The following is a 25,731-nucleotide window of genomic DNA, read 5'->3' as shown; positions in this document are numbered from 1 at the left end:
TTCATCACTGGAGGTTTTTAAGGAACAACTAGACAGCCGCTTGCCTGAAATGGTATAGGGTCTCCTGCCTGACCAGGGGGTTGGAGCAGAATAGAACAGAAAACAGAATAGAAAATTAAAATAGAATAGAAGGAATAGGAATAGGAATAGAATAAGAAATAAGGGATAGGGATAGGGATAGGGATAGGGATAGAATAGAATAGAATAGAATAGAATAGAATAGAATAGAATAGAATAGAATAGAATAGAATAGAATAGAATAGAATAGAATGGGACCTTGTAGGTCTTCTAGTCCAGCCCCCTGCTCAAGCAAGAGAACCTATTATTTAGATAACTTAGATAATATATAGATAACTGATTGTCTACTCTCTTCTTAAACACCTCCAGTGATGGAGCGCCCACGATTTCTGGAGCCAGCTGTTCCACTGGTTAATTGTCCTCACTGTTAGGAAGTTTCTCCTTAATTCCAGGTTGCTTCCTTCCTTGATTAATTTCTATCCATTGTTTCTTGTCCTGCCTTCAGGTGCTTTGGAAAATAATTCGCCCCCCTCTTCTTTGTGGCAGCCCCTCAAATACTGGAATGCTGCTATCATGTCACCCCTAGATGACCTCCAAGGTCCCTTCCACCTCTGTCTTGATTGATGATGGGATTCCCCGCTAAACAATTCCCGGGAAAAGCAGAGCGGGGGAGGAGTTTCAACCCCAGGCCGTAATACGGCTCCTCCTGTCGTTACAAGCCGGGTATTGTCGTGATATGGAGTAACGTCACCGGAGGTTGGGAGCTTAGTTTTGCTTTACGCCTTAAAGCCGGAAGTGGTGCTGGAGAGTCTTTTTTTTCGAGCGATCGCAATCTTTATTCGGCTGAGACTCTTCCGGCTTTGCGGTGGGGCTGCTGGCGAGCGGCTCCCCTCACCCGGAGAATTATGGACCGAAAAAAAAAGCCTCTGGATATAACAGTCGGTTCGGTGAGTAGCAATGGGGGAACTGGCGGGATTTCAAAGCGATTGTCGTTTTAGGACAGAGGTGGGGAACGGTGGCTCCCTTTAGGACTTGTGGACTTCAACTCCTCAGGAATTCTGGGAGCTGAAGTCCATAAGTCATAAAAGGGTGCCATCTTTCCCCATCCCTGTTAGGGTGAATAGCTTTTCTCACGTCTTTGAAGGTCTTTTTCCTCACCTCTAAAGTTAAAAGGGAACTATGTAGTGTTATAAGACACTCACTGTTTGTAATCTTGTCCACACCGCAAATCTTGCATTAATTAAATCTTGGTTTTCTGCCCTCCTTCTCTACCTCGTCTCTTCTTAAAAATTTAGACTCCGTTGTCTAAAGGTTGGATTTGTTTTTTCTCTTTTTGTCATTCCTATTCTAGCTGGTAGATTTGAAAGCTGAACTGTTCCGAAAACAGGAAGAATTCAAGAGAGAGAAACTTCTAAAAGATGCCGGAGTCCATGTTAAGCCCAAAACAATAAATAAGGTACAGTTTGTTTACAGAGTTTAGATTATTAATCTCTGTTTAAGGATTCAAGCATAATATTCTTAGTCTTTCCGTTCTTCTAAATGCATTCATTCCTCCTTCATACGTTTGCTTTTTATTTGAGCTTCAGTCATTCGTTCTACATGATGAAACCACTTCAATATATTTTTCGTACTGATTTTGTATTCTATCCATATTCATTCAATACCTATTTATTCTTTACCCTGTCTTTTGTTTTATTGCACGTCTACCGTAAATAATATATTCAGCTTTGTTTTTTGCACTAACAGCATTTATTTCAATTCTGCTTTTTGACGTATTGATGCAAATTGTAAAAGCTCTGTAGATCATCTATGAGTTAGTGTCAAAAACAGCCAGATAACTTGTTTGAAAATTTATTATTACAGAAGCCAACCATTTGGACTAAGCAGAACAAAGGAGTTTCGGATCGAGCTGAAAAAGACGTTGAGCAGAAGATAGAGGAACAGCAAACTCTAGATAAATCAAGGTGTTTCATTTCTAAGAAAAGCAGACTTTACTAAATATTGTAAATAAGATTATAAAGAAAATAGGGTGTAATTTATCTATAAATCCCATATGATGTAGAATTGTGCTACATTATGAACCTATCCAGAATGGTTCTGTCTTCCTGATAAGAGCATCAAGATAGACCCTGACCCCCCAAAAGGAGAAAGAAATGGGACCCAAAGGCAGTCTTTGACATTCTGGAATACACCCCAGAAATCAAAATGCCGCTCTTCCTCTTAGCATTCGGAAAACCTTGAAGACTCTCTTTTTAAACTAGATATTAGATAAGACTTCAGAATGACTAGATAGCTATGCTATTATGAGGGTATTGAGCTGTAATTTATGGACTGTTTTCATTAAAAAAAATTTGTTACAAGTCATAATGCTTCAGTCTCATTCCCAAGAATGAAAACATGACTCTGAATTGGTAAAATTCAGAAAAACAGTTTGTCTCTATGTGGTTGCAGGCATGTTAATCATTGATAGCATTTCAAAACTACTTCGAGAGAAGGCAATCTTGACAGTGTATAGTGGTCTCAAGTTATATTGTCTCACGTTCTGCATGGCAAAAAGACTCACTGCTATGAAATAATGATGAAAAGGGAGATGGGCAGTTAAACAGTTTAATTAATAAAAATGGTGTGTTACTGTTTTTAGGCAAAAACTGGAAGAGAAAGCACGTCTGTATGAAAAAATGACCAAGGGAGATTTTCCAGGTGAATACCTTTAGTTTTCTTAGGATTTTATGTGAAACATTTTTTGATAAAGACTTAACTGTAAAATGCTATTACTAGTAATAAGCACTCAGTAATTCTTATTTCAAAATAGGCATGTTTAAGAAGGCAATAAAGGTGTATGATCTGTCTGCAGCTATCATAACCTTCCTTACGAAAAGAATAGGCCTTTCTCATTGAAACAACAGATTTTGTCCTTGATAATGCTATAGAGCAATGGTGAAAACTTGTCTAAGTTACTTTGACATTAAGTTCTGGAAAACTGCAGTGCCTAAAAAGAAAGCTTATGCTTCTACTTCTGAAGACCAGTGTCTAGGGAATTTTTGGAACTGAAGTCCACACATCTTAAAAGCTGCTGAGGTTGAAAAGTACTGTTGTAGACAATGCCATTTGTCAAGGTAGATGCCACTTGTCCTCTTCCTGCAAAGAACTTGGTCAGCACTGGCGGCTTTTTCTTTGTGGAGATTCCATTCCAGCCAAGCAACTGTAGATAATGGTATAACAGATGATAACTTTGGAAGAAAAGCATTTTTCCATGAGCATCATATATTTGATGCTTTTCTCAATGGTCCAGGTTTGATACAGCCAATGTTCTTTATAGTTTGAAATACCTCCTCTACTTCATTTAATTGTGCAGAAGTGCTAATTCAATTGCACTTAGCAAAGGGGGGGGGGAGTTCCCCCTGTAAATCCTCCATGTTGTCATAGAATACGATATGTTTCTTCTTTCAGCATTGCTTGAATGTCTTTTAGGTCCAGAACAAATTTGATACTCTTTTCCATTTGCTGAGGGCACTCTAAACTTGACAAATTTTTACTGAACAGTTCATTTTAAAACAATGAGGACAAGGGGGTTGGGGATTACCTAATTTTAGCCCATACGCCCCCTTTGATCAACATTTAGAAGTCCTATTCAGGAAATAGTGCAAATCAACAACAACATGAATCTTTTTCACTCCCAGTAGCAAAAGTTGAAGAAGCTAGCATCTTTCTGTCCTGATAGGGAATTTCCAGATATGCATGGCTCTTATGTGTGTTCATAGTCAGTGTAATCTCAAAATGTGCTCCAGAAGATTGGAAGGGGCCTCAAAAAAAAAAAAAAGATTAGGAATAAATGTGTGAAAAATATTTTTGTGCTGCATTGGATTTCTATCAAGAATTCAAATTGTACTGCCTTTCTGTAAAGCAGGGGTAGTCAACCTTTTTATACCTACCGCCCACTTTTGTATCTCTGTTAGTAGTAAAATTTTCTAATCGCCCACCGGTTCCACAGTAATGCGCCGTGTATCATTGTCTGCACATGCCTCTCGCGCATTGTGGATTGGGTTTGTGGGGGGGGGCACTGGCTACCAGCTCTGCTTGTCTGTTACAGCTGGGTGGTGTGGGGGGAGATGCGCGAGCTATTCTGGGAGGAGGCTCTTTTGTTTGCGGTCGCACTATAGCGCCATTTAGTTTCACTTACATAACGTGAACTAAACTTATGCGCAGGCGATACAAATAGTATATTTTCAGAAATTTTAATTGTCACGTGGAATTTTATGAAAACCTAATGAAAATGTTTTTAAATAATGCTATGAATTTTTTTTAAAAAGTCAATTAAATTAGAAAAAAGGAAAGTGCTTCATTTTGGACAAAACCCCTACCGCCCACCATGAAAGTTGAAATGGCCATTAGTGGGCAGTAGGGACCAGGTTGACTACCACTGCTATAAAGCAACAGCAACAACTGGAAAAGGATAATTTAGAAGCTACTTTTATTCAGTGTTAAATCTTGACATTGCTGTTATCTAAGATAAAAGTATGTTAAAATCATTCATGATTCAGGTACTTGTATGCTCAACTAGATAGGTCTCATTAATGACTCTTGTTATATAAGTAAAAGTTCTGTGTAACCTTTAACTGGGCAAAATAGTGCATCCATCATAGGGCAACAATTTTTGAATCAAGGTAGATCAAATCCGCTAACTTACAGAATGTGTCCAAAATCCAGGCTCCATGATTCTCACGGGATTCAACATGGACAAATTTGTAGTTGCTTCATTGCTGCTCTCCTGTTGCCTGGAGGGTCAGTAGATTGTCATTAAAATTGGTTTTCTGTCATAGATGAAGAAACTGAAGATTTATATCTTGTGGATTTCACTCAGAAGATAATTGACAAACAGAGAGAAGTACAAGAAATGTGTACCAGTGAAACTGCCAGTAAAGCAATGGGAGACGAAAAAGGGGAAGAAGAGAGATTCTCTGAAGCAGAAGTCCCACCTATACAGAACCCAGATGAAGAATGGTTGGTGATTGTATCATAATACCCTGTTTCCCCCAAAATAAGACATCCCCTAATAATAAACCCAATTGGGCTTTTGAGCGCGCTAAAATAAGCCTCCCCCCCAAAAAATAAGCCCCCCCCCCGAAAATATTTAAATACAGAGCTGGAAATCAGGTAAGACAGCAAGAGGAGCCCAATCTTGCTCTACGCACCCCAAAATAATAAGACCTCCCCAAAAATAAGGCCAAGCATTTATTTCGGGGTTCAAAAACATATAAGACAGGCTCTTATTTTCGGGGAAACACGACAGTACTATTGTGCATTGCATAGCTTCACTGAAATCAAATGAAATACCGCTAATCTGACTTCAGTTTATATTGTAGCGTTATTATAATATATTTGCACTGCTAGACCTGGAAGTTAATGTATCAAGCTGAACTGGACTGCTTGTTATTCTTTTTGACAGTCATAATCATGTTAAATTGTTCTGCATTTGAAAGATTTAAAAGTAACCTACTCATCAAAGTTAATTTTGTTTTTCATTTTAGGGTTGAATATGTGGATTATTTAGGCCGTTCAAGACAATGTAGGAAGAAAGATTTGCCCCATCTGCTAGAAATGGATAAACTGAACCAGGATGAGAGGTAAATTTATTTGTAGAAAAACACATGTAAAAAAAAAACCCACCCAATTTTATAGGGACAAAAGACAAGAATGGATGCTGAAATGACATGGTTTTCTTCTCTTACCAGAGGTAATAGTTTTATAGTCTTTGTAGCAGCTCCTCAAACTAGTCTAGATCTGAAATCCTATGTGTTAACTTACAAAATGAGGAAACGAGTCTGTAGGAACTACAAAAATAATGTGGAAAGCCATGCAAAATAGTTATCTATGTTGTAACTGAAAATTGCCAACATTTCTTGAAACACGCTGCTAAAAGTTCTAAAAAATAGAAAATGATAAATATAGCACTACTGTACTGTATTATTTGCAGGCATAATTTAGCAGTAGTGTTATCCTTCAGTATTTAGTGATTACACAGGCCACAAGCAACTGCAGGGACTGACTGGATTCCTGCCTTTATAAGCTATAAAGCAGGGGTGTCCAAACTTGGTCCCTTTAAGACTTTTGGACTTCAACTCCCAGAGTTCCTCAGCCAGCTTTGCTGGCTGAGGGACTCTGGGAGTTGAAGTCCAAAAGTCTTAAAGGGACCAAGTTTGGACACCCCTGCTATAAAGCCTTGCCTCTGAAGATGCGAGCAGCAGTTGCTCTTGAAATGTCAGGAAACCTGTTCCCTAGACCATGGTCATTAACCGTTTAAGCCCAATACCACCCAAGAAAAAAGCCAAACCAATATGACCAATGTGAAAGCCAAACCAATATATACTTTAGCAATACCTTAATAGTATTTAAGCAGTGGGATTTTTCCAGTAGAACTGAATTTTAATTCATTCTGTTGGAACCTATTGTAGCATTTCTGTTCTTAGTTAAAGGAATTGCAAATGTATAAACTCAGGCATGTAAAGTTACGTGAAAGAGTACCTACCTTGGTTATTTAACAAGTGTCTCTTCATATCTTGGTAAAACTGAACATTTTAGAAAAAAATACTCTGTAGTTAATACTCTAGTGTTGAAAAAATGCTCATGTTTAAATATCTTTATAGTTAAATAGCAGTAATAAAAGATTCTGAAACAGGACTATATATTGACCATGCTTTGTTTATGAATGCACCTTCCATTCAATCTTCCTTTCAAGATAATGTCTTCTTACTAGAGAAGTGTAGATTTGGAAGAAAATATATTTTCCATTTTTTAAATTTGAACAAGGTTCATATGAACTTAGAATCATTTTTGAATTATTTCAGAATAGAGTATGAAGGCAGTATTTAGCTATCCTTGATGTCCTCAAGGTAATTTCTAGCAATTCATAATAACTGTTTAAGATAAACAGTATCTAGTATTGAGGAAGGCAATGGCAAACCGCTTGAATCTTGAAAACGGCAAGGACTCAGGCAGTCCCAAGGAGTCAAGATTGACTCAAAGGCAGGAACCAAAACCTTCACTATTAAGTATTCGTTTATTTATTTTTTATTTATTTATTTATTTCAATTTTTATACCGCCCTTCTCCCGAAGGACTCAGGGCGGTGTACAGCCTAGTAAAAATACAATGTATAAACATTAAAAAGAAGTTAAAAAGAAATATTATAACGTGGCCAAAATTTTAAAACCATTTAAAATCATAAGACATAAATAACCCAATAAAATATCAATCCAGTCCCGCTTGAATAAATAGGTGCGTTTTCAGCTCACGCAAAGGTCCAAGATCAGGCACTTGACGAAACCAGGGGAAGTTCATTCCAGAGCGTAGGAGCTCCAACAGAGAAGGCCCTTCCCCTGGGGGCCGCCAGCCGGCATTGCTTGGCGGACGGCACCCTGAGAAGGCCCTCTCTGTGTGAGCGTACGGGTCGGTGGGAGGCAAAAGGTAACAGCAGGCGGTCCCGTAAGTACCCGGGTCCTAAGCCATGGAGCGCTTTAAAGGTGGTAACCAAAATCTTGAAGCGCACCCGAAAGACCACAGGAAGCCAGTGCAAGCTGCGCAGGATTGGTGTTACATGGGAGCAACGAGTCGCTCCCACTATTACCCGCGCAGCTGCATTCTGAACTAGCTGCAGCCTCCGGGTGCACTTCAAGGGCAGCCCCATGTAGAGAGCATTGCAATAGTCCAAGCGGGAAGTGACAAGGGCATGAGTGACCGTGCATAAGGCATCCCGGTCAAGAAAGGGGCGCAACTGGCGCACCAAGCGTACTTGGTGGAAGGCCCTCCTGGAGACGGCCGCCAAATGATCGTCAAACGACAGCCGCCCATCCAAGAGGACACCCAAGTTGCGCACCTCTCCATGGGGCCAATAACTGCCCACAGCCAGCTGCGGCTGCAGCTGACTGTACCGGGTGCCGCATCCACAGCCACTCCGCCTTGGAGGGATTGAGCTTGAGTCTGTTTCTCCCATCCAGACCCGTCGGCTTCCAGGCACCGGGACAGCACTTCGACAGCTTCATTGGGGTGGTCCGGGTGGAAAAGTACAGCTGAGTATCATCAGCGACAGATGATAACTCACCCCGAAACCACTGATGACCTCACCCAGCGGCTTCAGATGTTGAACAGGAGGGCGAGAGAATCGACCCCTGAGGCACCCCACAAGTAAGGTGCCCGCGGTCGACCTCTGCCCCTGTCAACATCGTCATGCATCGTCGGAGAGATAGGAGGAGAACCACCGATAAACGGTGCCTCCCACTCCCAACCCCTCCAACCGGTGCAGCAAGATACCATGGTCGATGGTATCAAAAGCCGCTGAGAGATCTAATAGGACCAGGGCAGAGGAACAACCCCTATCCCTGGCCCTCCAGAGGTCATCCACCAACGCGACCAAAGCTGTCTCCGTACTGTGACCGGTCCGGAAGCCGGACTGGAACGGGTCTAGATAGACAGCTTCATCCAGGTACCGGGGAAGCTGCCATGCAACCACACTCTCTACAACCTCCCCCACAAAGCGAAGGTTGGAGACTGGACGATAATTACCCAAAACAGCTGGGTCCAGGGAAGGCTTCTTGAGGAGGGGTCTCACCACCGCCTCTTTCAAGGCAGCGGGGAAAACCCCTTCCAACAATGAAGCATTTATAATTCCCTGGAGCCAGCCTCGTGTCACATCCTGAGTAGCCAGCACCATCCGAAGATATTTCCGTGGTTATGTGTCCAGTGTAATATCAGAGCTCTGTTACCTTCCCACTGAAGTGGTACCTATTTATCTATTTGCATTTGCATGCTTTCAAACTGCTAGGTTGGCAGGAGCTGGGGCAAGGACTGGAGCTCACTGTTGCATGGCACTCGGGTTTCAAACCTGGGCTAATCATTTATAATGTTGAATATATAAATTAAATACAAATTCAGTCTGCAGACAACTAATTCTTTTTGCAAAGGATTTGCTGGCTACAAAATGAACCACCATCTCATGAATAAGTACATTTTTGGCTCATGTCATTTGTGCCTTTACAATGTTGACTTAAATGAGGGGACTTTGCTAAATCCAAAAATAAGTCTCTCTTTTGACCGTGATCACATGTTAACTTCTGATCACAGACTGAGAGACATGTAAATCTCTGGAAATACACTTGAGGTGGGATTTCACTTTGTTCCTCCTTCTGTAGTCATCTGTATATTCCAAAAACGTGCTTAAGCAACTTCTAATTCTCCAAAACAGATTTTTTGACTGTATATAAATATGGACAGTAGTAAGGCAGAATATATAATCTGCTGATATTATTCTATCAACAGTTGATTATGTACTGAATGTTATCCAAAGTCATGTAAATTGTAATAAAATTATAATACTGCAAACACATTAAAGAATACAGTTTTACAAGCCTATGCTTGTTGAGGACTGGAAAGAACATATCTCCATAGTTTCATATTTTCAGTAATGGCACTTTTATTTCTAAAAATTATTTTGCCTAACTAAAATTAGTTGAGTGTCCTTTTAATTGTTTCACACCTATGCAGTATTATACCAACCCACACCATTGGGATCTGTTATGTTCTATAAAATTGAATATTGGGGTGTTGTTGGAGTAGTTACAAAGTTTGGGATGTTCTCTCATATAACCAATTCTTAATGGGTTGGGTTTTTTTTTAATTATTCATGTAGGCCAGAGAATGAAAAAAAGACTCTACTGTCAGAAGACATGAGAAGGGAGCTTCAGCGACAGGAATGGGAAAGAGAGGAAGAAGAAGCACTGAAGAAACCTATGGGGCCAATTCATTATGAAGACATTCGAGAAAATGGTATACTGATATTCTATGATTCAAATCTGGTTTGAAAATACCATACAGTTTAACATCAAGTTAAATTCTCTTCTCATTGGTTAAAATAGAGTGGGGTTTTTTTTAGAATGATAGTTCCGATGCAGACTTGTTGGGCTCTTATATTAATCACTCTTTGTATTTAGGGTTTTATATACAAAACTACCCCATTCCACTCTTTAGTGGGAAAATGAAAATTAGTTTGGTGTCATGGTTTAAAGGCACCGGGCAAGAAACTGGGAGATTTGTGAGTTCTAGTCCCATCTTATGCACAAAGCCAGCTGGGTGATTAGAGGCCAGCCCCTAATCTTTCTCGGTTCTTGGAAGAAGGCCATAGCAACCATTTCTGAAAATTTTGCCCAAAAAACTGCAGGGACTATAAATAAGAAAAACATAGTCCTCAAGTTAAGACTATTTGTTCAAGAAAATTATGACAGCGCTGAATAAAGGGACTTGTGACCGGTTCTCGAAGTTCCCGTCTTGTAGTACAAAATTCAGGCACTTGGCAACCAGTTCATACTTACCTTGGAGTGTCCCACAATCACACAGTCGCCATTTGTGATCTTTCCTGACAGCTTCTCACAAGCAAAATCAATAGGGAAGATGACAGGTCACTTGGGTATGTCCTTCCTGGCTTATCTTTGCTCTCACCCACCAGGAGCCTCCTCCTCTGTCCTCTACACCTTCACACACACCCTGCACCCTCCTTCCTTAGCTTTCCTGAGCTTGTGCTTCATCACAGCACCCCCTCTTGCAACTCACACATGGCCTGCACAAGGCCTCCCCCACCCACTCCTGCACTTTTCATCTGGGTCTCTCTTTTCTTCCCACTTAACAACCCACATCTTTTAAGTTATGATGACAACTGGGATTGCCTGGATTGTCATTACTAAGCATTGTGGTCTCATGATATTGTGCTTTATCACCACAGCATTTAGCAATGGCAATCCCAGACCCAGTGGCAGTTGTAACTCAAGGATTACCTGTAGCAAGATTAGGGGACTACTCAAATTTGTATTATCGATAACTATATTGCCCTCTACTCTGCTTAATCAAAGAGTTGAAGTCCTAAGTCTCACTCTAAGCAGCAACTAAAAACAGAAGATACAAATACAAAAATAAAAGGTTAAAGTTTCAAAGTTGTAAGTTACTATGATTTGTTTGTTTGTTTATAATTTTTACAAATTGGCGAACATACCCAGCATACCCTCCTCCTCCCATTTTTCTCACAACAATCACTCTCTGAGGTGTGTTGGATTGAGAGAGAGTGGCTGGCCCAAAGTCACTGAGCTGGCTTTCAAAGTTATGACAGGGCTTGAGGAATGATAAATATGGATCAATACAAGTCTGTCTAAAATGTAAAGGTTTTCCTATTCAGTCATGTCTGACTCTAGGGTGCGGTGCTCATCTAGGTCAAGGGAGCCAGTGTTTTCTGTGATGTGGCCAGCATGGCTATACACCAAAGGCACACAGAAAACTGTTACCTTCTCACTGAAGTGGTACCTATTAGTCTACTCACATTTGTATGCTTTCGAACTGCTAGGTGGGCAGGAGCTGGGGCAGAAATGGAAGCTCACCTGTTTCATGGTGCTCAGGTCTCCAATTAGTCTGTCTGTCTAAGCATTTGGGGGGCAATGTTGACTGGAAATGAATAGCAATAGTACTTAGACTTGTATACTGCCCCATAGTGCTTTATAGCATTCTCTGGGTGATTTATAATGTCAGCATATTATTTTATCAAACTTGGAAGGATGGAAGGCTATGTCAGTCGTGAGCCCTCTCAGGATCGAACTCCAGACTGTGGGCATAGTTTGCCTGCAATACCATTACCCCATGATATCAAGGTATATAGTGCAACAAATTTGGACAGCATATGATTGGCGAAGGTTATTGTAATATAAAATATATTCAGAAATGTCTATCTTTGCACTGATACAATCTTAGAGAAAAATCGTAAGTCCATATTAGAATCCATGTTAACTTTCTAGAGTACCGCAAAATGCTAGTTTCTGGCATATTCAACTGTTATTGGAAGAATTCTGGCCGGAAACCCTTTACTATACCATTACTTAAAGTAAAGGAAATTCAGGAATTACAATGTATGATGAACTTGTGCGCTCTCACAGGGAGGGACTCCTTAGGGTGCCGTCCGCCAGGCAGTGCCGACTGGCGACACCCAGGGGAAGGGCCTTCTCTGTGGGGGGCTCCCACCCTCTGGAATGAACTTCCTCCAGGACATCTATTTATCTGTGCAGGACTGGACTAGAATTTTAATTTTAAATTTAATTTTAATGGGGTTTTTACCATTTTAATTGTAATTTTAAATTTTGGCCTATTTAAATAAGTTTTTTAATTTAGTGTTTTATCTTGTATTATATTTGTATTTTTATCGGGCTGTAAACCGCCCTGAGTCCTTCGGGAGATAGGGCGGTATAAAAATTTGATTAAATAAATAAATAAACTCTAATATGGTACAATTTTCTTTCAGAGGCGCGACAGCTTGGTGTTGGTTACTTTGCCTTTGCCCGTGATCAGACTTTGAGAAAAAAACAAATGGACACTTTAGAAATGCTGAGAGAGCAGGTACGATGTTTTAACAGTCTACCAAGTGTGGAAAATTTCCTGACATTCTGAAATGTGCATCCCTCAGCAACGGCCATGTTGACTAGGCTGTTGGTAATTGTAATTCAACATCATTTCTCCATCCCTAAACTTACACTGTGAAATACCTGGGCTTTTCTCAGATGCTTGTCTCCTCTATTCTTGGTGAACTGGGTCTCTGAATAACATAAAGAAGTGGTGTTTTTTCCCTCAATCCAAGAGCATTTGGTAGCTGATGGACCAGGGAATTATAGAGTTGCGCTCTGAACTGCAGAAGGGAGGTACTATGGTTCTCCTGCTTTTAAAATGGTTGTTCAATAAAGTGGGTGGAATAGAAGGGACGCAAAATAGGATAGTTTGGAAGGAAATGTAAATCTCCCTCACTCCAGCTTTTCATGCATCTATTCCCTTCGTTGATGGAAAATCATCTGGATTATTGAGAAAAAAGGGGGAAAAAATTCCCTCAATGTTTCAACCTAATTACAGGTAGTCCTCAAGTTACAACCACAATTGAGCCCAACATTTCTGCTGCTAAGCGAAACATTTGTTAAGTGAGTTTTGCCCCATTTTATGACTTTTCTTGCCACAATTGTTAAGTCACTGCAGTTGGTAAGTTAGTAACACGGTGTTTAAGTGAATCTGATTTCCTCATTGACTTTGCTTGTCAAAAGATTTCAAAAGGTGATCACATGACCACGGGACACTGGAACCATCATAAATATGAATCAGTTGCCAAGCATCAGAATTTTGATAACATGAAATAGGGATGCTGCAATGGTTGTGTGAAAAAAGCTCGTAAGTCACTTTTAAGTGGCATTGTAACTTTGAAGAGTCACTGTTGTAAGTCAAGGAATTTCTGTAAACAGAAATTGTTGTTGTGGTTGAATCAACTAATAGCACTACAGACTTCACCTTAACTCACATAGAACATATATAATACATCTAATATGCATAATAAGTTCAGTACTAAAGAATTCAATTTAAAAAGTGTAAACTGGATAACAGTTTGATGCTTAAACCCAAGTATGGGAATAAATTATAGTATTAAAATATCACAGCTTTGTTACTGAAATTGTAGCTCAGGCAGGGCTGTAGTCACGCAGCAAGGAGCCAGGTACGCGATCAACAGACCCATCTGATTCCTATGGCCCCACTTCACAAGGAGGGATTCACAACCAGATATCTGAGGCACAGTGGACTCCCTCGGCTCTAGACTTTCTTTAATCACAACCGCCACCCCGCCACCCCTACCTTGGGCCCTCGGCTGATGAAATGCACGGAAACCCGGAGGGCACAGTTCGACCAGGGGAACACCCCCCTCTGTGCCCAACCAGGTCTCTGTAATGCCCGTAAAGTCCGTGGACTCCCTCTGTATAAGATCATAAATCAAGGGAGCCTTATTTACCACGGACCGGGCATTGCATAGCATCAGCCGAAGACCCAAGCTCTGAGGATCTTGGCCATCCGGGGAACGAGTGAGGACTGAGGGGCCGGAGCACGTGATCGCCTTTAAACATCGAGCACGTGCTCCCAGAGAACGGTACGACCCGTTGCCTCCGCCATATCTGCCTCTCCCACTTACTGTACAGATGGAATAACACTCTACTACACTTATAATGTTGAATAAAAGCTAAAGACAAAGGAGTCCCTCTGGATTTTACTCTGCTAGTCATTGATGACTATAGGGAGGTGGTGCTCATTTCCATTTCCATTTCCATTTCAAGGCCATTGAGCCAGCACCATCCGAAGATATTTCCGTGGTTATGTGTCCAGTGTAATATCACGGAGCTCTGTTACCTTCCCACCAAAGTTATACCTATTTATCTACTTGCATTTGCATGCTTTCAAACTGCTAGGTTGGCAGGAGCTGGGGCAAGGACTGGAGCTCACTCTGTTGCATGGCACTCGGGTTTCAAACCTGGGCTAATCATTTATAATGTTGAATATATAAATTAAATACAAATTCAGTCTGCAGACAACTAATTCTTTTTGCAAAGGATTTGCTGGCTATAAAATGAACCACCATCTCATGAATAAGTACATTTTTGGTACTATGTCATTTGTGCCTTTACAATGTTGATTTAAATGAGGGGACTTTGCTAAATCCAAAAATAAGCCTCTCTTTTGACCGTGATCACATGTTAACTTCTGATCACAGACTGAGAGACATGTAAATCTCTGGAAATACACTTGAGGTGGGATTTCACTTTGTTCCTCCTTCTGTAGTCATCTGTATATTCCAAAAACGTGCTTAAGCAACTTCTAATCCTCCAAAACAGATTTTTTGACTGTATATAAATATGGACAGTAGTAAGGCAGAATATATAATCTGCTGATATTATTCTATCAACAGTTGATTATGTACTGAATGTTATCCAAAGTCATGTAAATTGTAATAAAATTATAATACTGCAAACATTAAAGAATACAGTTTTACAAGCCTATGCTTGTTGAGGACTGGAAAGAACATATCTCCATAGTTTCATATTTTCAGTAATGGCACTTTGATTTCTAAAAATTATTTTGCCTAACTAAAATTAGTTGAGTGTCCTTTTAATTGTTTCACACCTATGCAGTATTATACCAACCCACACCATTGGGATCTGTTATGTTGTATAAAATTGAATATTGGGGTGTTGTTGGAATAGTTACAAAGTTTGGGATGTTCTCTCATATAACCAATTCTTAATGGGTTTTTTTTTAATTATTCATGTAGGCCAGAGAATGAAAAAAAGACTCTACTGTCAGAAGACATGAGAAGGGAGCTTCAGCGACAGGAATGGGAAAGAGAGGAAGAAGAAGCACTGAAGAAACCTATGGGGCCAATTCATTATGAAGACATTCGAGAAAATGGTATACTGATATTCTGTGATTCAAATCTGGTTTGAAAATACCACACAGTTTAACATCAAGTTAAATTCTCTTCTCATTGGTTAAAATAGAGTGGGGTTTTTTTTAGAATGATAGTTCCGATGCAGACTTGTTGGGCTCTTATATTAATCACTCTTTGTATTTAGGGTTTTATATACAAAACTACCCCATTCCACTCTTTACTGGGAAAATGAAAATTAGTTTGGTGTCATGGTTTAAAGGCACCGGGCAAGAAACTGGGAGATTTGTGAGTTCTAGTCCCATCTTATGCACAAAGCCAGCTGGGTGATTAGAGGCCAGCCCCTCTCTTTCTCGGTTCTTGGAAGAAGGCCATAGCAACCATTTCTGAAAATTTTGCCCAAAAAACTGCAGGGACTATAAATAAGAGAAATACACATAGTCCTCTAGTTAAGACTATTTGTTCAAGAAAATTATGACAGCGCTGAATAAAGGGACTTGTGACCGGTTCTCGAAGTTCCCGTCTTGTAGTACAAATTTCAGGCACTTGGCAACCAGTTCATACTTACTTGGAGTGTCCCACAATTACACAGTCGCCATTTGTGATCTTTCCTGACAGCTTCTGTTACCTTCTCACTGAAGTCTACTCACATTTGTATGCTTTCGAACTGCTAGGTGGGCAGGAGCTGGGGCAGAAAGGGAAGCTCACCTGTTTCATGATGCTCAGGTCTCCAATTAGTCTGTATCTAAGCATTTGGGGGGCAACGTTGACTGGAAATGAATAGCAATAGTACTTAGACTTGTATACTGCCCCATAGTGCTTTATAGCGTTCTCTGGGTGATTTATAATGTCAGCATATTGCCCACATTTTATCAACCTTGGAAGGATGGAAGGCTATGTCAGTCGTGAGCCCTCTCAGGATCGAACTCCAGACTGCGGGCATAGTTTGCCTGCAGTACCATTACCCCACGATATCAGGGTATATAGTTGAACAGATTTGGACAGCATATGATTGGCGAAGGTTATTGTAATATAAAATATATTCAGAAATGTCTATCTTTGCACTGATATAATCTTGGAGAAAAATTTTAAGTCCATATTAGAATCCATGTTAACTTTCTAGAGTACCGCAAAATGCTAGTTTCTGGCATATTCGAGTGTTATTGGAAGAATTCTGGCCAGACACCCTTTACTATATCATCACTTAAAGTAAAGGAAATTCAGGAATTACAATGTATGATGAACTCTAATATGGTACAATTTTCTTTCAGAGGCGCGACAGCTTGGTGTTGGTTACTTTGCCTTTGCCCGTGATCAGACTTTGAGAAAAAAACAAATGGACACTTTAGAAATGCTGAGAGAGCAGGTACGATTTTTTAACAGTCTACCAAGTGTGGAAAGTTTCCTGACATTCTGAAATGTGCGTCCCTCAGCAACGGCCATGTTGACTAGGCTGTTGGTAATTGTAATTCAACATCATTTCTCTATCCCTAAACTTACACTGTGAAATACCTGGGCTTTTCTCGGATGCTTGTCTCCTCTGTTCTTGGTGAACTGGATCTCTGAATAACATAAAGAAGTGGTGTTTTTCTCCTCAGTCCAAGAGCATTTGTTAGCTGATGGACCAGGGGGTTATAGAGTTGTGCTCTGAACTGCAGAAGGGAGGTACTATGATTCTCCTGCTTTTAAAATGGCTGTTCAATAAAATGGGCGGAATAGAAGGAACCCAAAAATAGGATAGTTTGGAAGGAAATGTAAATCTCCCTCACTCCAGCTTTTCGTGCATCTATTCCCTTCGTTGATGGAAAATCATCTGGATTATTGAGAAAAAAGGAAAAAAAAATCCCTCAATGTTTCAACCTAATTACAGGTAGTCCTCAAGTTACAACCACAATTGAGCCCAACATTTCTGCTGTTAAGCGAAACATTTGTTAAATGAGTTTTGCCCCATTTTATGACTTTTCTTGCCACAATTGTTAAGTCACTGTAGTTGGTAAGTTAGTAACACGGTGGTTAAGTGAATCTGATTTCCTCATTGACTTTGCTTGTCAAAAGATTTCAAAAGGTGATCACATGACCACGGGACACTGGAACCATTGTAAATATGAATCAGTTGCCAAGCATCAAAATTTTGATAACATGAAATAGGGATGCTGCAATGGTTGTGTGAAAAAAGCTCGTAAGTCACTTTTAAGTGACATTGTAACTTTGAAGAGTCACTGTTGTAAGTCAAGGACTACCTGTAAACAGAAATTGTTGTTGTGGTTGAATCAACTAAAAGCACTACAGACTTCACCTTAACTCACATAGAACATGTATAATACATCTAATATGCATAATAAGTTCAGTACTAAAGAATTCAATTTAAAAAGTGTAAACTGGATGACAGTTTGATGCTTAAACCTAAGTATGGGAATAAATTATAGTATTAAAATATCACAGCTTTGTTACTGAAATACTGTATTGATTTCTTTTTTAAGAAATGCTTGTCAGTTACGCTGATGAAGTGAAAAATGCCATCCAATACAATTGTTTTGTTTACCTAGGAAATGCAGTTTAGTTACATCATAGTTATAGTAAAATTAAAGCTTGAATCTCAAAAGTATGGCAGGAAATGTATAAAAGAAATAATATCTGTGAATATCTGAAGAGAAAATGAATTGCTATTGTATTGCATTTCTCCAGACCATCGGTCAGAGAGCAAAGCGAGAACATTTAAAGGAAAAACGTAAAGCTATTTTGGAATCCAGGTTGTCTAAAATTCGAGCGAAAAAGCGCTTAAAAGATGGCGATACGAAAGAAAATGGAGGTAATTTTGAACTGTTTTCTTTGCTTGAACTTTGTTGCTTGTATCCTTACGATTTATATTGATATTGGTTCCTGATTGCTTATTTGTACCCTATGACTATCATTAAGTGTTGTACATTATGATTCTTGATGAACGTACACTGAGAGCATACGCACCAAGACAAATTCCTTGTGTGTCCAATCACACTTGGCCAATAAAAAAATCTATTCTATTCTATTCTATTCTATTCTATTCTATTTAAATTTAAAAGCAGTTTTGAAAGATTTATATATTTGATTAGATGATGACGTTTCTCTTATTCACTGACAACCACAAATTTGGCTATACTGTATTGCAGCTTATTCCAAATGGTTTCACAGTCTCAATCAGAAAAAAGTTGCAGTTTTAGAGAAAGACATATTGTAATAACTTGTGCACGTGCATTGAAGAAACAGGATGATGGATTAGGACCAGACTTGATTTTTCTAGTTCAGACATAGCAATAACCCACAGCGGTCTCTGTTCATAAACGCCAAACTAATTTTTTTCAGATATTCAGAAAATGATGCTTTAATTACATCAATTTGAATGCTTTCTGTTTCCCGCTAATATTTTTTTTTATCACTGATAAACTTTTGAAAAGATGGTGAAATTGATGAAAGGAGCAGTATGAAGTATATTCCTTATTGCTTGTTACTGCAACTGTATTACGATATAGGCCTTCTAGAGTATGTTGCCAAGTGGTAATTTTTGTTCTGCTTCTGCTATCCAGAGGGAGTTGTGGTTTTAATTGCTTGCAGCTTACTTCATAATAACTTTCTTTCAAGGAGACAACAGGTAAATAGCTCAGTGACATGTTTACTGTGAGGAAATCATTTCATAAATACACTTACTGTACAATATCATGCTGATAGTACTATGCTGACAGTACTATGATGATAGTATTGCACTATCATCTATCCATTGTATGCATTGCCTAAAATCTATATGTTGTTCTTCATAACAGAAGAGGAAGCGCCAGAGCCAGTCCTACCTTCAAGCAAGCCCGCTGAACTGCCCAGAGTTCCTACAGAAACTAGAAAAGTAGAAGTTATCATTCAGGAGAGGAAAGATACAAAGCCGGGTGTGCCTTATGTTCGTGAATGGGATAAAGGCAAAGGTAGGAAGCTGCAGTGTATACACAACGTTTTGGACTCTCAGCATGTCGAGAATCCTTTGGTTTAAGCCATGTTGGTTTGGCCCATGGAACCCCCAGTACTCCCTTTTAAATTCCCCCCCCCCCAAAAAAAAACCCTGATAGTGCTTTGTCAATCTCCGACAGCAAGCTTAATGATTTTAGCAGTGTGTTTTTTTCCCCTTGATTTGGAGAGGAGGTGATGGTGGTGTTGAGACAGTTTTTAAGTTTTAAATTTTGCCAAGGAAGGACTTTCTGTAATCCATTAACAAGTTCTGTAACCCTGTTACAGCCCATGACTAAGCAGCTTAAACTCTGGCTGGGTCACAAGCATTTCAGGTGAGAGACTCCTGAATCCCAACATAATACATGAAAACAAGTCTGTTCATCCAGACATAATGGAAAGGTTATAGCTGCATGTAAGCTGCCTCTCTTTCACAGCCTTCCCCAGATTACTAAACGATACATTCGAAGTTACAGCGGCACTGAAAAAGTGACAGGACCATTTTTCATAGGTACAACCATTGCAGCATCCCCATGGTCACGTGATTTACATTTGGATGCTGGACAATTGGTTCACGGTTGTGCGTCCCAGGTCTTGTGACCATCTTTTGCGACCTTCTGACGAGCAAAGTCAATGTGGAAGCCAGATTCATTTAACAACTCTGGCAAGAAAGATCATAAAATGGGGGCAAAAACCACTTAACACATTCACTTACTCACTTAGCAACATAAATTTTGGGCCCAATTGTGATCGTAAGTGGAGGATCACCTGTTTTGTAGATGGCACCCAATGTGAATAACTTAGGTGACTTCAGCCTTTTTTTAAACCTTCCATTAAGGTAAGCAAAATGGGATTTCTTAAACAAAAGTAAAGAAGGTTTTTTTAAGAAGTAATCCTTACTTTTATAAAGCTTCATAAAGCTTGAGTTCAATTAAATATGAAAAAGCAAGCTAAACTTGATATTTCTTCTTCTTCCCACTAATAGAATTCACTTTTGGACTTTGGTCAAAGAAGCAGAATGAACTCAGGAACGAAAGAGATCCAGAGTTTGCACCACCTTCTGCTTACTTTATAAATCAAAAGAAATGTTACAATCAAAATTGGAACAAATCTGAATCCTCCTATGTAAGTACAGAAGATAGTCTTACAGGCAACTTTCCGTCTACATCAGCTGAGACTCACCATAACTCGTGGAACAATGATTTCATACCTACTCAGGCACCTGAGATGAGGACATCAAACCAAGAACCAGTTTACCAAAGTTTGGATGATATGCTCTCCTATTACAAGCAAGTCACATGAACGTCAGATGCCATTAGGAAAACAATTTGTTCCCTAATTATTAAAACAAATTAAGGATAGTTTCTGTGAGCAGGTGAACTTTCCTGCAGTTCCCGTCTCTCCTATCACTTCTAATATTAAAGAATTAACTTCAAAGATACCGTCTTTGTCTGGAATTTCATTTCTTAAGGCACACAAAAGCTTGGATATGATCAGGTTTTATAAATAAATATTTATAATGATAGTCCTTATTTAATTAATGAAAAAGGCTATGCTAGAGCAAGAGTTACTCAAGAAGATTTACGCTACACATCCTTCACCATTTGCCCAATTATTTGCAGTCAAGCAGAGGTGAGCAACTTTTGCAGCTTAGGAACCGCAATTTTTTTTTAACACTTAAAGCTCACAGAAGGAACACTGGAAGGTAGTTGAAAAGTGTCATTGTTTTGAAAGGGGTTTATTAATTTTCTAAAGTCATATTCTGGATTCAAGACAATAAATCTAACATTTTATCCTTCAGCTTTTCCCAATGACATCTTTGTCAGATAGATTGGGCTGAGCATGACCGGTAAGCTCTTGATACTAAGAGTGAACATGATTCTCCCCAGTCTTGGTTTAGCAACATAATCATGACACTCCATGGGCTCCCATACCACCATCAGTCTCTTCATTTAACCTGTCAGTAGTAAATGACTGCAGGAGCTGCAAAATTTCAGATGGAAGCCATTTCTGATACGGATTATCGTTCCTTAGATTTCTTCTTTTAAAAAAATAAGTTTAGATCCTACTACCGTATTTATAAGATGCATCTTTTCCCCCCAAAAAGAGGGTGAAAATCTAGGTGCATCTTATACTCAGAATGGAGCTTCAGAAAAAAAGCCCCAAACAGAGCTTCAGAGACTTTTTTTCTGGAGCTCTGTTTCAGAGGCAGAAAAAAATATTTTCTGAAACGGGAGTTTCAGAGGCAGAAAAAAAAGCAAAAAAAAAAAGAAAGGCACAGCTCACAACCATGGAACCTGCTGCTAAAATTCACCTCTGGGAACAGCTGATTGGGGGTATTCCGGGAGGCGGATCCACCTGCCAATCAGCTTTTTTCTTATTTTCTTCCCCAAAAACTAAGGTGCGTCTTATACTCCAAAAATACAGTATATGTGATTATAATATTTTCCTTACAGGCATTCCTTATGTGTACATTCTTCATAATCAAACATTCACATATGACGTGCTATAAACACAATTCCTTTAAATGGCAATTTTTTATTTCTCTTTACTTTCCATCAGTCTCTCTCTCTTTTTTTTTTTTGTTTACATTTATATCCCGCCCTTCTCCGAAGACTCAGGGCGGCTTACAGTGTGTAAGGCAATAGTCTCATTCTATTTGTATATTTACAAAGTCAACTTATTGCCCCCCCCCAACAATCTGGGTCCTCATTTTACCTACCTTATAAAGGATGGAAGGCTGAGTCAACCTTGGGGCTTGAACCTGCAGTAATTGCAGGCAGCTGTGTTTAATAACAGGCTTCTAACAGCCTGAGCCACACCGCGGCCCTTGAAATTCTTCCAGTGTTAAACAAGCTTAATGTTCACAGATTAGTATTGTTGACCTTCCAGATTATTATTACAGAGCAGCCCATTATTCTAAACTAATTTTATGTTACTTCAGTGCATATTTAAATGTCCTCTCGATTGGTGATGTGTGGCTGCAAAATAAAAAACTATATTTTCCAGTTTTGAAGGTTCCGTTTTTCCTTCAAAAAGGTAAAAGTTGTATTATTTAATGAGATGCCTTGCAATAATGAAGTAAAATGCAAGTTCTTCAGAAATGTGCTCCTTAGGGGGGGAAAAATGAGTTCATAAACTTGTACTGGCTTTAACAAATAGACCATCAACAGACATAATGTCTTGCCTGATTTATATTTAAGAGAGTTACTGTAATTAAAAATGTCTATCTTCAAAAGTGAGAGTAAACTACCGTACATTGTTCTAGTCAAGTATAGAATGCAAGATTTTAATGGGAAACCTGTCTCACATTTTTCTTCAGGAACAAAGCCAGTTAAGTACAATTCCTCTTGTCAGCCCTTAAACCTGAAATTCCTCAAACCTGTCCAGTAGATGGCACAAGTTGCTTATAAAAATAGTCACTGAATATCCACAAAGTAGAATGTGGTTTTTTTTTAATTTTATCATCTTATGTGGAACTTTAATAATTTAGAGTAGCTATTATCCATGGGGGGAAATTATAGATTAAAAGTGGGGAAACCTGAATTCTATTTCTACCTGGAAGGCAGCCAGTTGATTTTGAGCTATTTATTCTTTCTCTACCCTAGGAAAGAGGCAAAAGAAAACCACTCCTGAAAAATGGTGTAAAGAAAACTGCAGGGTTCTTGTTTTGTGTACTTGCCAGGAACCAAGACTGACTTGAAAGTCACACACCTGCTACTTATTTCTGCTGAGGAACATATTTCCTATGAGTTTTAAGCAATCCTTTTATTCCCTGCCTTATCACCCAAAGATACTGGTAAACAGTCCGGAAACTTATCATCCAAAGTACATGTCTACTGGGCACAAATGGTCCCTGGAAATTCTCCATCAAATTTATGAGGAGGAATAACTTTCAAGAATTCCTCAAAGGCATAATTCCTCTTTAGCAGTAACAGCAGGGCTGCTGCCAAAAAAAAAACAAAAAAAACCTCTCTCAACGGGAGGACACTACATGATATCTTCCATTAGGATTGCATTAGAGCATGGGAAGCCAAAAAGGTAGGCTGCTTCAAAGGGGACTGTAGATGAAAAGAAAGCTATTTGCACATACACTGTGCCCTCATCACTAAAGTACAGGATCAACAAATGCTACCTCTGGATTTTTTCCCCCCCAGATGACTGGTTGAGTAGTCACTCCATTTGGTGGAAAGAGTTTGCAAATACATTCACGTTAATGAAAGCCTTATGGCTATCTGAATTGCATATACCCAACCATAATGATGCTGCATGCCCTTTGCATTTCTCTCTATTTTTAATTTGAAGCAGCAGGGAGACTGCCCCATGTGTTAGAAATGGCTGATAGAAGTTCCAAAACCAATTCTTCATTTTCACCATAAAAACACATGAACCCTAACTAGCCTTTAGGTGACGAGAACTCTGGACCAAAAACAACAACAACAACAACTGTAGAATGATGAAGTTCTCTGCTACTATGACATAAGAATGAATACTGGCATATGGAATGCAGGGTGCTGCCATATCACCCACCTAATGCTGTGACTATTAGAACATCATTCTCATAACAGGTAAATAATTCAAAGTCTCCTTCACTGAAATTTCAGATTTAATGTGAAATCCTGGAGATTTTTCTTAGGTTTGTTTTTGTTGACTATTCCTTTCCAACTTATGACCCCCGTGTGGGTGAATGTCCTCCTCTAGCTTAATCTTCTAAAACCACACTGCTAAAAATGCAACTCTCCCTGGTCTTGTTATTGAAGCTAGAAAGAACAGATGATCCCAAGCAGTGGTGGGATTCAAATAATTTAACAACCGGTTCTCTGCCCTAATGATTTCTTCCAACAACTAGTTCACCAAACTGCTCAGAAAGTTAACAACCGATTCTCCGGAAGTGGTGCAAACTGGCTGAATCCCACCACTGATCCCAAGGGATTCATTGTGTCTTCTGGTTATTCTGTTATGTTCCTTATTGGTATCAGTTCTGTGATTATTTATTTAACATATGGCAATGTTACAATTAGCCAGGAGACTACAGTGTTAATGCAAAGTACCATAGTTATTTGGCTGCTGAAGAGTCCTCGTCCATTTAGTTTACTCTTGCACGCTATCCCAGAGTGCACCACAGGGGGGCGAACTAGTTCCACACCAGAAAGATGAGCAGCAGCATCTGGGGCCTTCTCCCACCACCAATGTCGCCTGGGGTTAGGGTTAGGGTTAGGCCTGGGGCATCGTATCTGGGCAGGTCCAGCACCAGTAGGGTCCCACCGTCTGTACAAAACACCACCGCATTTCCACTGAAGTGGTACCTATTTATTTACCATACTTGCATGTATGATGCTTTCGAACTGCTCGGTGGGCAGAAACTGAGGCAAGTGATGGGAATTCACTCAAATTGCTGGAGCAAAGGCCATCTCCAACATCTTTAAGTCACTGAGTCACCATGATTCTTAGTTCTGTGTTAGTCCATACCGATGACTGAAATGTTTAAAGTTCCCTCACTTCATCCTTTTCAGCAGATGTGATCTTAGAAAAAATTCATCTAAAGTTTCTTTCTAGCATTGTTTATCCTCTCCACAGCATTGTAAAGTTGTATCCAAGCAACTGCTTTTGGAATGTGATTTAAGACATTTAAAGTGAGTTGTGCTCAGTTTATAGATAGTTGTCCTAAAGTGACTTTGGGCACCATGAATGATCTGTTTCTGCTTCTATTTCCTGCGCATGCAGACACTTGCCACTATTTTCTGTATGAGTTTGGTCCAGTGAGCTGTGCAGAGACATGATCATACACTATTCTTTATTTTTACCTTATGCTCAGTCACTCACGCTCTGGTTACGTCTCGGTTGGATTATTGCAATGCTCTCTACGTGGGGCTGCCCTTGAGGTGCACCCAGAGGCTACAGTTAGTCCAGAATGCGACTGCGCGAGTAGTAACGGGAGCCGCTCGTGGCTCCCATGTAACATCACTGCTCCGTAGTCTGCACTGGCTTCCTGTGGTCTTTCGGGTGCGCTTCAAGATTTTGGTTACCACCTTTAAAGCGCTCCATGGCTTAGGACCCGGGTACTTATGAGACCGCCTGCTGTTACCTTATGCCTCCTACCGACCGGTACACTCTCACAGAGAAGGTCTCCTCAGGGTGCCGTCCGCCAAACAATGTCGGCTGGCGGCCCCCAGGAGTAGGGCCTTCTCTGTTGGAGCATCGACAGAGAACTTCCCCCTGGCCTACGCCAAGTGCCTGATCTTCGGACCTTTCGCCGTGAGCTAAAAACATACTTATTTATTCAAGCTGGACTGGCATAATGGTTTTTTAACATTTTAAACTGGGTTTTATTGTTGTGGGGTTTTAAATTTTAAATTTAAATTTTTAAACATTGGCCTTTTTGTAATATGCTTTATTTTAAATTTTGATTTTAATTGTATATATATTGTGTTTTATTTTGGCTGTACACTGCCCTGAGTCCTTCAGGAGAAGGGCGGTATA

At 39.7% G+C, this 25,731-nt stretch overlaps 1 protein-coding gene across 1 annotated transcript; it reads left to right on the top strand.

Annotated features, from left to right (window-relative positions):
* The first annotated feature begins 813 nt into the window (after positions 1-813).
* CCDC174 (coiled-coil domain containing 174) lies at positions 814-20,692 on the top strand. The gene is made up of 12 exons (XM_058172670.1): positions 814-965; positions 1,370-1,474; positions 1,882-1,982; positions 2,660-2,718; positions 4,839-5,019; positions 5,547-5,642; positions 13,248-13,250; positions 15,172-15,308; positions 16,557-16,651; positions 17,971-18,094; positions 19,080-19,232; positions 20,237-20,692. The coding sequence occupies exons 1-12, from the start codon at positions 924-926 to the stop codon at positions 20,551-20,553; spliced, it is 1,413 nt and encodes a 470-aa protein (XP_058028653.1). The 5' UTR covers positions 814-923; the 3' UTR covers positions 20,554-20,692.
* The last annotated feature ends 5,039 nt before the right edge of the window (positions 20,693-25,731 follow it).

Source organism: Ahaetulla prasina, chromosome 2 (genome assembly GCF_028640845.1).
Source record: "Ahaetulla prasina isolate Xishuangbanna chromosome 2, ASM2864084v1, whole genome shotgun sequence".
Classification (NCBI taxonomy): Eukaryota; Metazoa; Chordata; class Lepidosauria; order Squamata; family Colubridae; genus Ahaetulla; species Ahaetulla prasina.
Note: the sequence above shows the minus strand (reverse complement) of the source record. Positions and strands in the feature narration are given on the sequence as shown.

Excerpts from the sequence above, each read along its gene's own strand:
- CCDC174 (XM_058172670.1), top strand. The coding sequence starts at position 924 with ATGGACCGAAAAAAAAAGCCTCTGGATATAACAGTCGGTTCG. Across the intron at positions 18,095-19,079 it reads CGATACGAAAGAAAATGGAG|AAGAGGAAGCGCCAGAGCCA; the intron begins GTAATTTTGAAC and ends TCTTCATAACAG. Across the intron at positions 19,233-20,236 it reads TGAATGGGATAAAGGCAAAG|AATTCACTTTTGGACTTTGG; the intron begins GTAGGAAGCTGC and ends TCCCACTAATAG.